The 13,380-nt window shown below is 43.8% G+C and overlaps 1 protein-coding gene across 2 annotated transcripts in view; it reads right to left on the bottom strand.

Moving 5' to 3' along the window:
* The window catches only part of MYO5A (myosin VA), a 110,574-nt gene that overhangs the window by 38,906 nt on the left and 58,288 nt on the right, over positions 1-13,380 (bottom strand). For both annotated transcript variants that reach the window (XM_064157595.1, XM_064157596.1), the window contains exons 10-14: positions 10,758-11,023; positions 10,118-10,199; positions 6,948-7,088; positions 6,090-6,215; positions 3,472-3,555 (exon numbers count right to left, since the gene is read on the bottom strand). In XM_064157595.1, the coding sequence (XP_064013665.1) occupies positions 3,472-3,555; positions 6,090-6,215; positions 6,948-7,088; positions 10,118-10,199; positions 10,758-11,023 (699 nt within the window). The remainder of the gene's footprint in view (positions 1-3,471; positions 3,556-6,089; positions 6,216-6,947; positions 7,089-10,117; positions 10,200-10,757; positions 11,024-13,380) is intronic.

Here is a 13,380-nt window from a genome sequence, read left to right as displayed (position 1 = left end):
AAAAATAACACCAGTAGGTCTTTCTCATGACAACTATAGCACTTCGGAAGCATTGCAAGAGTAAAGAAATCTGAACTTCTCTACCTGCCAATGAATAATCTTTTATCTAGCATCTGTGCATTTTCTCCCAAGAGCTAGGAGCACTCAGTTTTCAGTACTAGAAAGTGCTTGGGCTAAGTGCAACCTAAAAAATAAAAAAATTGGGTTTGCCTTATAGAACTTGGTGAGCATGCATGATATCCAATGAAACATGCTGCACAACAACATGGTACTTGTTCTGTGTGCCAGATGGGCTAGCAGAAGGCATCAAATGGTCCTCAGTAGCTCCCAGCACAGCACTCCAGCATAATGTAACAACTACAAATTCCTGAACTAAAAAAGGAGGATCACACTTTGGAATTATCTCACCTGAGTCTGCTGGATAAGGAGCATGATCACCTTAGATTACCTCTGTAGCTGGTGGAAGAATGACATTTCCAGGGGGTGATTTAACCCATCTTCTTCCACTGACTCAACAAAGAATTCAGGACAGTTGGGCCACCACCACCTCCTGCAGCTAGCTGCCCACAGGCAGGTGGAGTGAGTCAGTATGCACAGGCTACAGTCTTCTCAGGGCATACAGAAACATCTTTGAATGCAGGCTGCTTTGCATGAAACTCCTGGTGTTTCATACAGGGCCTCCCAAATCTGGATTGCAACTGGATAAGCTCTTCTAAGCTATCAGTAAGTAAGTCTCACTTTCTTTTTCCAGCCCTGGGAAAACCTGCCTGTAAAAATGGAGAAGTGCACTTCAAAGGCACCATTGTCATAGACACTGCCTCAGTCACTGCACACAGAAGAAAGGAGCAATGTGTGTCCTTCTGCAGCAGGAGAGCATTGCTGAGATAGATGAACCACACTGTGGGGATATCCACGTTTTTGCTGGATGTGGGGTCTAGCACCTTATCAGTTTTCCTCGTTTTGCAGAACAGGAGGAGTGTTCAAAGAAAGGGAAAACACTGATCAAAGAGCAGATAATTACCACGGTAGAAAAAGAGCAAGTAAGCACTTTTACCCCTGTAATTTTTTCAGATAACAGCCATGCTGCTAACAATCTTACAGATCATTTCTTTCCATACAGAGCCACAACAGAAGATTTTAACAACATGCCAGTAGCGAGCATAAAGGCTGAGGACTGTTGTGTTGCTTTCATGATACATGCATGGAAACTGAAGTAGCTGAAAGAGGTCCTGTGGGCTGACTTATAGAGAAGGCCAAAATAAACAGCTGAACACAACAGTGCCTGCCAATAGCAGCGTGTGTCATGCACTGTGGAGAGCAAAGAAGCACTCAAGCCACGTGTGAAGAGTGGGCATGGGTAGGATGGCAGATGAGGCATTCCATTTAGCATTACCTTCTGTTGAGTGTGCACAGCAAACCCAGGAAACAGCAACAACAGCAAAAAGTTAAAATCAGAAATGCAATCCCACTACAACTACTAATGAAGAGGGCCTGCTGGAAGAGAAAAGTTAACCTCTCTTGTCTGGGAAACCTCTTTTCTTCAGAGTTTAACTCTTCTTTTTTTTTTTTTTTTTTAAACACTGATTTTGGTAAAATTTACCACTGGGGGAAAACATTTTGTTTCTTAGCTTTCAGGCTGAATTGACTCAGTGTACTGAGTCTTCCCAGGATGTTGTCATGTCGTGCTCTGATGGCAGCTACATCCCTATCATCCCATACTCACTGGAGTGCATCCCCTGGAGCACCCCTACACCTCGACCCAGCGCAGCACAGTCACGTTGTGGTAGAGCTGGAGCCACCTGCCTCTCACAAACACAGCACCTAACTTCACTCAACCACTTCTCAAACTGCTCCTCACATCAGAAAGTCTGCTGTGGTTTTACATTACGCTACATGTCTTAATTATTTAGCTTCACGTATCTGGCTCAGAATAGTGAAAACTGTTGGCTTTCCTGATAGAATAGCATCATTTTAAATAGCCTGTCCTTGATACCCAGCTTCCTGGGCCATTAGAGCTAGCACATTCCCCACAGCACAATGTCAAGTCAATTGCCTTTACATCTCAGAAAAGCACAGCTAGCATTTTTGCCATTAAAAAAGGCAGACAATGCCACTGAAGACTTGCTCTACAATATTTCTTCACACGGTATTTTTCAGTTCAGATGTTATCTTTCTCTCACAGCTATCAAGAAGACAAGACTCTCTACATTCCAGTTTGTGTCCTTAGGGTCTATGCATTTCATTCTTCTCTTCATTTTGCTTCTGGAATAGAACTTGTCTCGCCTCCAGAAATTTTCTGCTCAACTGTCAGGCCATAAACAAGCAGCTTCTCTTTTCAGATTACAAAATGAAGAGCTTAACTGTTATGCCTTCTTATACTAATACAGTATCTTAGAAGTCCTTGATACCTTTACAAAAAAGACATGAAAATTTTGTGAAAAGTAAAAAAAACCAACCAAAGAAACTAACCAAACCCACCCAAAAAAACACTCTAAAGGCAAAACAATAAAACCCCCAATCAAATCAATAAACAAACAACCCAAACAGTTGAATCAGTGGCTAAATATAGACTGATCTTACATGAAGCAAAACTAGGCTACAGCACTTTCTAAATTGATAAAGGTAGCCAAGTAAAACACAAACTATGTCTAATTTCAGTTGATCTGATATTAAGTGTGCCAAGGGTTAAGGCTGGGTGGGCCACTACACAAACAGACAGATGCTATTAATGCCTCTCCCTTCCCAGAAGGGGAATAAAGTGAGAAAAAAGTTTTGGGGGAAAAAAATCTAAAATAGCTTCAATGAAAATATTATAACAATATTAGCAAGAAAATTATTAAATGTATGCAAAACCAATATTGAGCTCCCCCAGAGTGCAGACAGGGCCCAGCAGCAGACAGGAACTGCATTCAAGAACTCAGGGATTGGAATTGAAGGCAGAAGAACAGAGTCCTCTTTGGACACCAGCCATAAAAGACTGGGTTTGACCCTTGTGATCCCTCAGTTGTATACAGAGTATGACAAACATGAAATGGAATACCCCATTGGTCAGTTTTGGGTCATTTGTTCTATCTGCTCATCCCCACCAGTATGACTTTTTATTTACTTGCAACTCTTTTACATGCAGCACCCCAACATGGCACACAAGATTTAGCAACGACCTTGGACTCCACGGGAGCAGGCATAAGCAAAAGCCTTTCTGCATACCTAGCCTTAGTAGTAACTATGGACATCAGTGTTATTGCTTCTAGAAGCAGACACTGCCTGTGAAAATATGCCATTAACTTCAGAAAGTGCAGTTACCTAGAAGAGACTGAGCTGAAAAATAAAATCACTGAACAGAGAGCTGGTTGTGTTCTAGCTCGAACCAGGACAAAGGCAGAAGTATTTGCTGGGTTTCTAAGAGATGTAACATGACACTTAATTTAAGGATTCCTTACTGCAGTAGAAAAAGAAAAATGTTATACTAACCTTGCTTGATTTTAGGACCTTAATTTGTTCTTCATAAACTGTGTCTTTATTCTTTTCCAAAAAGCCTTCACATTGATATTCCACCTGAAAACCATAGAATCATAGAATTAACCAGGTTGGAAGAGACCTCCAAGATCATCCAGTCCAACCTATCACCCAGCTCTATCCAATCAACTAGACCATGGCACTAAGTGCCTCATCCAATCTTTTCTTGAACACCTCGGGGGATGGTGACTCCACCACCTCCCTGGGCAGCCCATTCCAATGGCAAATCACTACTCTGTGAAGAACTTCCTCCTAACATCCAGCCTAGACCTCCCTCAGAACAACTTGAGACTGTAACCCCTGGCTCTGTTGCTGGTTGCCTGGAAGAGACCAACTCCACCTGGCTACAGCCTCCCTTTAGGTAGTTGTAGACAGCAATGAGGTCAACCCTGAGCCTCCTCTTCTCCAGGCTAAACACCTCCAGCTCCCTCAGCCTCTCCTCACAGGGCTGTGCTCCAGGCCTCTCACCAGCTTCGTCACCCTTTCTGGACATGTTCCAGTACCTCAACATCTCTCTTGAAATGAGAAGCCCAGAACTGGACACAGTTCTCAGGGTGTGGCCTGACCAGTGACCACATTTTTACAAGACCCACAAGTATTAGAAGTATTTAATAAGAATATTTTGCATATAATTCATCAGCTATAGCACCCAGATTTAAAACAGGTAATTCTTGTGGATATTGAAAATACCAGCTCCCAAGTGCATCTTTGCTGAATCCAGATTTTCCTCAAAGAGGGTGCTTCCAGGAAAACCTAACACATTTGTATATACAGAGATGAATACTCTCACTGCATTATACCAGACATACTTCTCTGCTGAGAGATGCTGTGCTAGGACAGCATGATTGAATGGTGACAGTAAAAGTGGAGAATCAAAATGTGCCCTGAACATCTCCTTCAGTGAAGTAAAAGACTGCAAAATTGCGTGAAATGCAGATACAACTGAGGACAAAGTACCTCAGCTCATTAGCTGAGAGGCAATAAGTAGATCTGCCTGCAGCATACGAAGATGCCTCATTTGTACTCGGAAACAGTATTTTTACCAGAAGCAATACAGAGCCTGAACGTTTTGGCAGTAACATCCCTCTATCAGGGCTACAGAGTCTCCTGGACCAAAGAACAGCTAGAGCATCAGAAAAAACCCACAGTATTTATTTCACTGTCCTAATTCAATGCTGAACAACCCCCACAAATTATTGTCAGCAGCCTGTATCTTAGAACCTGGTGTTAATTAACCTAAGTGTGCTAACTCCCATGAAGTGTCTCAGCTAACTCCTCAATCTTTATCAGCACAAGTGCAGACACTAAAACACAAGAGCAGACTCTGTTCTTTCGGAGCAGTCAGATGGATAGCTGCTAGCAGCCGCCCTCTCGGCGCAGCCATTGATCAGTGTCTACACAACGACACTAGACCAGACCTCTAGATACAAAACATTTCACCAGATTCCTGGGGAGGAAGAAGGCAGAGAACGTCCCCAGAGTCTCTCCACAACTGAAGGTCCACTGACCACCCCCTCGGGTGCCACCGATGTTCTCACTGCGGAAGACACCGCCACGAGAGGGCAGCAGAATCAATGCCTTCTCCCGCAGAAAACAATACTAAGGCACAGCCCTTACTGACCTGCCAGCTACAGCTCTACTTTGTTTCCTTCAAGATGCCTGTCTGCATGCCCGCAAGCTCGCAAGGAAGCACAAAATGCTTAGCAATGACACGTCAGAGCTTAGAGCTTTGCCGATAGCTGCTTGGAGCTACTTTTACCTTTCCTTGGCGCTCAGACCAGGCGCAGGAAAGCCTTGCTCCCAAACATCAAAGTTCAGCCTAATGAACAGCATGTGAAATATTTATGAAATCCTTCTTGTTCTCTCATGCACCAAATAAAATAGCACTCATGAATCCAAACCAGTATGGAGATATTCTTGCTGCTTTCATTACGGCTAGATGCAAAACAAGCAGGATGCCTCTTCTCAGTGTAAACCCAAGCACTTGGGAGAAATCCAAGGGAGCGTGTACAGACCTACTGGTAAGAATCCCAGAGCTTCTCAGAACTCTTTTTTTGAGAAAGCTGAAAATATTCTTTATGTAAAGGGACAATTAACTTAAACATGATTTTAAACTTGTGTATTTTAAGCAGAGTTGCTTGGTTTGATGCTGCGTTGTGAGAGCTGAACAACGCACACGCTCCACTGAGATGACCTTGTCCAGCTTCCTTCTCTCCATCTCTGCAAAACCAACATCATTATGTTGCTGCTCTTTCTGTGTATTTCCTTAGTATAACTGGAACTGAAATAATTATGATGTGAATTGCACATACATTAAGCTCTTATGTTTTCAGAAAGAATGGCTGGTGGTTACAGCATGTGACGAGAGTCAGGAGCTCTTGTTTGTGTCCCTGGCTCTGCACAGCTGCCAGGTGAACTTCCTTCTCCTGCTTGAGCGTACAGGCATCTGAGCAGACCCAGGGATGCCACTGCCCAGTCCCTGCTCACACCAGCCACCCACCCTAGGATCCCTTCACCTGCACACTACCAGCAACACCAGCCACACACAGAGGTATCAGAGGAAAAGTCCTTACCTTATCAGCAAAGTGCTTGATGATAAAAGCCTTATTTGACATACGTGGTTTCTCAAAGAGGGCACATTTATTCAAATGAGTATTGTAGAGTTTTTGGGCCCAAGTGTCATCCGAGCCTTTTGGCATCTACAGGAGAGGGGACACAGACATTTAAAATGTGCTGGAAACTTTCAGTAGCAAAAGAAACTAAAAAGATGGGGAGCAATGCTTTGCGATTTCCATTCGAACTTCAGTGCCCCAGATTCCAAGCACTGCCATAAGCAAGGGAGCCAGTAACCAGCTATGCACTTGCCTTTCTAACAGTCTAAAGTGGGTGCAGGCCAGCTGCAGGTGTAGCTGCTGTGTGACACATTTGACACTAATAACATTTCCAGCATCACACGCCTGAAGGCAGGGATCCTAGAGCTACACTGTTGGACTGAAGAGCCCTTCAGCAGGTCAGAACTCATCCACCATCATTAGAGACGGCTTGTGATGCTACATGATACACAATAAACCCAAGATGGGCTTCCCCTCAAGTACAAACCACATGCCATTCCTTGTATATGGCTTGGCATAAATTGAACTAAGACCAAAGACAAAAGAAGAGATATTAAGCAAGAGGCAATTTGGAGAACTCTGACAGGACCAAAGGCTGCACTTGCTGCTCTCCAGAAAGCAAAAGCTGCCAGAGTCAAAACAAAGATTGATCAGAGACCCAGAAACAGGCACATGATGGAAGGGGAAAAAAAGCATGACTAAACAAATTTTTTTTCCTCTTCCTACAACTGCCAATTCTGTTTGTACATTCTCCAAATCCTTTCAATAGCAGAGTGCCATAATGATGGCTGTATGCAGATGACGTTTCTGAATACACACCTTGCACTCTTCATCCAACAGATCCAGAACTCCCATTTTGGCCTCTATGAGGTTGATGCAAGGCTGATTGTCATAGAAATCAATCAAGGTCCATGGTATTTCTTCCTTCATATATTCCTCTTGTTCCAGTTTAAAGACATGCTACAGGGCAAAAAGAAAATAGCTTTTTTTGTGAAATAAAACGTAGAATAAACACATTGAACTCTCACTTGAGTTCCTCTTGGCACACTAATCCAGGCTGTCAAGCCGACACACTAGTTCAATTGAACAAACCCTTTAAGTGCATGAAAAATAAATTAACCTTTTTTCCTGGCCTAAAAATTAAAGCGTTCACCCGCAGCAAATAAGGTCTGCTTCTCCCCATATTTTTACTATAAGTTCTTTTTCTTATGCAAAGAAAAACAAAGACCAAAAAAAATACCAAACCAAGCCACAAACCCCAGAAAAAGCCTCGAGTGCATGATCAGCAGCTTATCAAGTGGGATGCACCATGCGTTTGTGATTTTGAAGTGATGGACACCGATCTATTTCAAGTAAAATTTCACTATAAATACTTCTGCAATTCCTTGTAAAAGAGCAGAGCTTCATTTTCCCTTAAATGGCTGCTGAGTTTGTTCTCAGATGACGCAGTGCATTAAAGCATACACCTGCAAAAACCTGCAAGAATCTCTCTAGGAGCATTAGTACAAGAAATTCTTCAAGCAAAATGTGGTGGAAGATTTTTCTGGTGTGAAGATCAATAACAATGCATTTATGCAAAAATATTATCACCCAAAAAAAAACCCCACTGCACAGCTTTAATGAAATGTGCACAGGAGATGAATTAAAACTTCAGGAAAAAAGGATTACATTAAACAGGCAAACTGTGGTCGTAACAGCACAAGCACTTTTTGACTTCGGCCGCAAACGCCTGGAATGGTGCAGCTGCCTCTCAAGCTCAGGGCACAAGCTCATGAAGACCTCCTTACAGCCCTCTGCATGCACCTGCCAGACAGCAGAAAACTACCCTGACAAAGTGGTTTATCCCTATTATTTCATTAGCCTAACACTATCCTTTCCAGAGCAGTGCTCCTGAATGGTGCCCGTGAGAGCCATTCCCACCCTACTGCTTAACGCCTGCATTAGATGCTGAGATAATTCCTGACAGGAAAGCCAACAGTAGCCTTGTATCGACGAGTCATATGCAACCCAGGTCCTGCAAGAAAGCAAAAACCTACTTCTTCTCTGTGAAGCAATGATGTGGTGAAAAATGTCTTCACACTTAATCTTCCTCACAGGTGGCTGGGCACAGGCAAGGCAGGCTGAGGGGATGCAAATGGCAGCTGGGTAGTTTCCCATCAGCCGGGCTCAGGTTTTACCCCAGGCCACACACGAAGACCTGCTGGCTGCCACCACAGACATAGGGCTTTAATTTAAAACAACCTCCACCCTGTGTATCTCCATGGCAGCCAGCAATGAGTTCAACTATACCAGTAGTGGGTTTGGGGGACATCACTACAAAAGCCCTGTTGACAAGCCCTTTGTGAGACAAGTGATTACAACAACATCACCACAAGGAAAGGACCACAGGGACAGTGATCTTTATTAAAGAACCACAGAATGGTAGAGGTTGGAAGGTACTTCTAGTCAAACCCCGCTGCTAAAGCAGGTTTGCCTAGACAAGTTCGCACAGGATCATGTCCAGGTAGGTTTTGAAAGTCTGCAGAGAAGGAAGCTCCAGAACCTCAGGCTGTTCCAGTGCTCCATCATCCTCAAAGAAGCTTCTCCTTATGTTTAGGCAGAAATTTCTGTGCCTGTTTACCACTGAAAAGACACTGGACCATCCTCCTGACCTCTACCTTTTAGATATTGATAAGCACTGATAAGACCCCCCTCTCAGTCTTCTCCAGGCTAAACAGTTCCACATCTCTCAGCTTCTCCTTGTAAGAGAGACTCCAGACCCTTCATCATCTTGTAGCCCTTCACTGGACTCTCTTCAGTAGATCTCTGTCTATCCTGAATTGAGGAGCCCAGAAGTGAATCCAGTACTCCACATGTGGCCTCACTAGGGCAAAGTAGAGGGGGAGGAGAATCTTCCTCAACCTGCTGGTCACACTCTTCTTAATGCACCCCAGGATCCCACTCGCCTTCTTGGTCACAAGAACGCACTGCTGACTCATGGTGAACTATCCACTAAGACTCCCAGATCTTTCTCCATGGAGCTGTTTTCCACCAGGTCAACTCCTAACCTGTGCTGGTGCATGGGGTTAATCCAGTGCAGGACTCCATACGTGCAAACCCTTACAGTTCTTACAGGACCTAGATTTCTGCTGCAGAGCTGAGAAAACTCCCAGACCCCCTGCACTTAAGCAGTTATGACATGCTGCTTCTGAAGCTGAACCCAGCTGTGGCGCTACCAGCGCTGAAAGGGCACAGCAGGACTGGAGAGCCCAGCCTCCATTCCAGCACCCAGCTTACTTCCCAGTACACATCCCTGCCGTTGGGAGGAAACAGGGCGCGGGAGGATTCGCTCTTTTGAGCACATGCTGCCATGGAGCTATGTTCGTAAGGAGAGTTCAAAGCTATTCCTGTGCTGCAGCACAGCCTAGCAACAGACCGGGCAGAAATAACTTGCCTCATCATTATGCAGGTAAGATATATAATTACAAATGTCACTAAAGCTGAGGAGAGAGGGAGAATCATGATCTCTCTGGAGGAGAAGGAAGAGGCGTCCCTTGCCACATGTCCATCATCAACTTCAAAATGTGGCTGAGAACCCTCAAGAAATGATGCCAGGCCAGGAAACGCAGGTGGCAGGTTCCCAGCAGCACAGCCCTGCTCTCAGCTGCCTCCACACAGGCTCTTGTTGGAGGTCATGGAGACACGGCAAACTCCATCCTCAACTGCACCCTGTCCTCATTGACAGGCCATCTCAGGGTCTTAATTGCCAAGCGTTGCATCTGTCTTATAATTGTTGCTGTGATTGGAATGTCAAATAGTCCCAGGGCAGCAGTTAGTCACAAAATCTATTTCTAGGAGATAGTCAATCTCTCCCCATCCCCCAAAGCCCACGGCCAGGACAGCTGGCTAATAGACTGAAGGAATTCATCGTAACCACTGGGGACCCAATTAGCAGAATGGACTGGGATGAGGGGAAAGGCAAGAGGAAATGCTGGTCAATTCCTACTTACCATATTGAACTGCTGCTGCAGTTTTTCGTTGGCATAGTTGATACAGAACTGTTCAAAGCTGTTGATTTCAAATGTCTCAAATCTAAAAATAAGCAGATAATCAAAATTACTAGTGCAGTGGAAAAAAAAAATTAAATGACCCTGTAATTTTTAACTGCCTCCCTCCGGTCACATTCATTGCCTTATTCCAGGCAGAAATAACCTCAATAATCAAGCAGTGAAGCACACAGAAGAATTGCAAATGACAGTACACGGGCAATTTGGTGATGGTTCCTCTTCAGGCAGGGATGAGGAACACAGAGAGGGGACTGATGTTCCTGGAAAGCATGTTAGTTGCCTTTATCCCCTCTGAAGTGTCACAGTGGAGGGACCATGAGATGCCAACTCCCTTGACACTTTCTCCAGTGCAATACATAAAGGAACTAGCAACAGCAAAAAAAGGAAATCCCACTATAAATGTCAAACTTGAAAGTCAAGACAAAGATCTTAGACAGCATGTCAAAACTGAACACCTACTTCCTTCAGCTGCATAAGCAGCTGCTAAGGGTTTGGGGTTTTTATGTATTCCACGCAGCACTGCATGGTAAAGACAAAGATACAATTACATAAGAGTCATCCCATCTCTGACAAAAAGACTCACCCATAAATGTCCAACACTCCAATGAAAGAATGCTGTTTTACAGTAGCATGAAGGGCTTTGTTCACATGATCTACAATCCAGTTGAAAAGATTAGCATAGATGTGTTTGGCAAGTGCATCTCTGGCATTGATGGCATGGAGTTTAGAAATTGGCTTGATGTAGGTTTCAGTGGCAGTTGCGAGCTTCCTGTGGCAAAGCCAGTGGGACATCTCCTCATAGTCCACACCCATGAGGTCACAGAAGATGGCGAGGGGTTCATGCTTGGGCTAATAAAAACAGTCTTGTTAAGTCCTGAAACAGTATTATTATTAGCACACATGCAATCATAAGAACTGCCTACCTGCAGTGATCTAACAATAAGCAACAATAGCAACTTCCTCAGCTCTTCCTCCTTCAAAATGTAGCACTTTCCCTACCCACTCATCACATCCACGTCGCTGAAGTAAGCTGGTGAATCAGAGTTTCCTGAGAGGCATTTTACTATACTGGTGTTCACCAAAAAGCCCCCTCACAGTGAACATATAATCTTCATAAAAATGAATCACCTAGCTTCACAGGGATGGACTTAGCATTTTGAATTCTTCTAACTAACTGTTTCAGTTATCAGTGAAGAAACAGAGCAATGCCAGACAGGACAACAGCTTTGTACTTGGGACAAAATGGTCCACTCTGTCCCAAGTAGACAGCTCCTGAGAGGTACTCTCATCTGCTCACATACACCCATAGCAGGGAGTGATGGGCAATGAGGCATTACAGCCCAAGTGAAGAATGAAGAGGAAGGGCTTTAGCACTCTGGTCTCAGTATTTAACACACTATTTCTCAGTGAAATCTGAAGACAAACTTTAAGAGATTGGAGCACAGGAGTTATGTTCTCTAACTCTCAAATCAGACTGTACAAGTGAAAAAAATAACCTTTGATTAACCACCAGGTAAAAATCAACTAACAAGGCTTGCACACTGAGATGGGTATATGAGACTTCTGTGTTGAAATCTGTGCAGTGCATTTACCACTCAATGAGTTCAGATACTACACTCTTCATCACTAACAAGCAAGCAAAAGCCAGAAATCAAGGACAGACAGGTCTTGCCTCCTAAGGAACTCTCCTAGTGCTACTTCCTCATCACATTCACTTTGCACCTGTAACTCAACAGCACACTGACAAGCAGCATCTTGACAAGGACAGACTACAGAGGACTGTTACTACATGCTCAGTAGCTTGAGGGTACATCAAGTACATCTTTCTATTTCCACACCCTTTTGACTTCTCTGGGGCTTCTTGCAGTCCTCACAGCATACAAGTCCCACGGTTGTTACACTTTAGTGCCATTACACTTCTAAAACAGGTAACTGAGAATGCTTTCTTCCAGTTTAGCCATACCACTTTAACTCAGAACACAATAATAAAGTAATAGGAATTACTGTACAAGAAAACGCCACATTAGGGTTACTGGGACTGACATTAATCAAACTGATTCATTCATGCAGCCCTTTGCTGAGCTTCCAGAAGTACCATCACTGCATCACCACACCAGTGCTTCCCAGGCAGACCAGTCTGCATGGCAACAGAGCTCTGCAATGACAGCTATTGTCAAAGAACAGCACAGCTCAGGTAGCAAATTCCACCAAGCAGACATTCACTGCCACCTGCTAGACGTTTACCATGTAAGGATAGGATTACAGAGGAACTTGTAGCTTTGTACTAGCTCATTCAGTAGGATTCCTGCATTGGAAATGATCATTATGACTCTGTCATAATGGGTATCTCATATTTTCATTATGCCCTAGCTCACCATGTCCTGGGCTTATCAGCTTTGTACCTCTGATCATTAAATGGCACTTTCTTTGCAGTGCAAACCTTTTAAAGACACACAAGAAAACAAGACTATTGTTGTGGTTTCACAGCAGCTTTCCATGGGCAGATGATGTTAGATGAGACACACTGATCTGTGGCCAAGCAAAGGACCTGTTGTCTCAACTCCAGAAACTGCTATAGCAAATTCTTGAGAAAGCAGGTGACAGTAAAGTAAGGAAAAAAACAACCCTGAAACTATTGCTACTTGCTGCTACTATTTGCAGAGAGAGAAAGAAGAAGGCTGTGTTGTCCAGTGGTAGACAAAGCAGAAACTGGCCACTTGTGAATCCAAGGAAGAGAAGAGTGATGAGCCAGATCTTTTTTCAGTAAGAGGCCTCTGGCCTCACAGAGTGATTTTTTTCAGATCAGACTATGCAGTCCTCATTACTGACCCCCACAAAGGTGAAAAAGAACTGATAAACCCACGATGCTCAGTGAATCAAACAAATCTTACGTGTAAATACTATGCTCATGTCTAGACATCCAAGAGGACTTTGTGAAGCATTTCCTTTACAGTTAGGAAAAAAAACAACAACCTGCAAAGCATTTACTGTAGTCAGGGATCGTATTCACGTGAGAACATAAAGATCTAGACATCTGCCCAGGACTTCAAAGCTAGCCTGGACTGGCATTCTTCTAGGACCAATCAGTTATGCTCTTGAAGCAAAATTAAGGCAGCCACAGTTACAATACAGAAAGTACTGTCTAAAGCTTCTAAACTAAGAAAAGTTGAATCCATCTTCAAAAAACCAGGTGAAAATGTTAACAA

Source organism: Pogoniulus pusillus, chromosome 17 (genome assembly GCF_015220805.1).
Source record: "Pogoniulus pusillus isolate bPogPus1 chromosome 17, bPogPus1.pri, whole genome shotgun sequence".
NCBI classification, from domain to species: domain Eukaryota; kingdom Metazoa; phylum Chordata; class Aves; order Piciformes; family Lybiidae; genus Pogoniulus; species Pogoniulus pusillus.
Note: the sequence above shows the minus strand (reverse complement) of the source record. Positions and strands in the feature narration are given on the sequence as shown.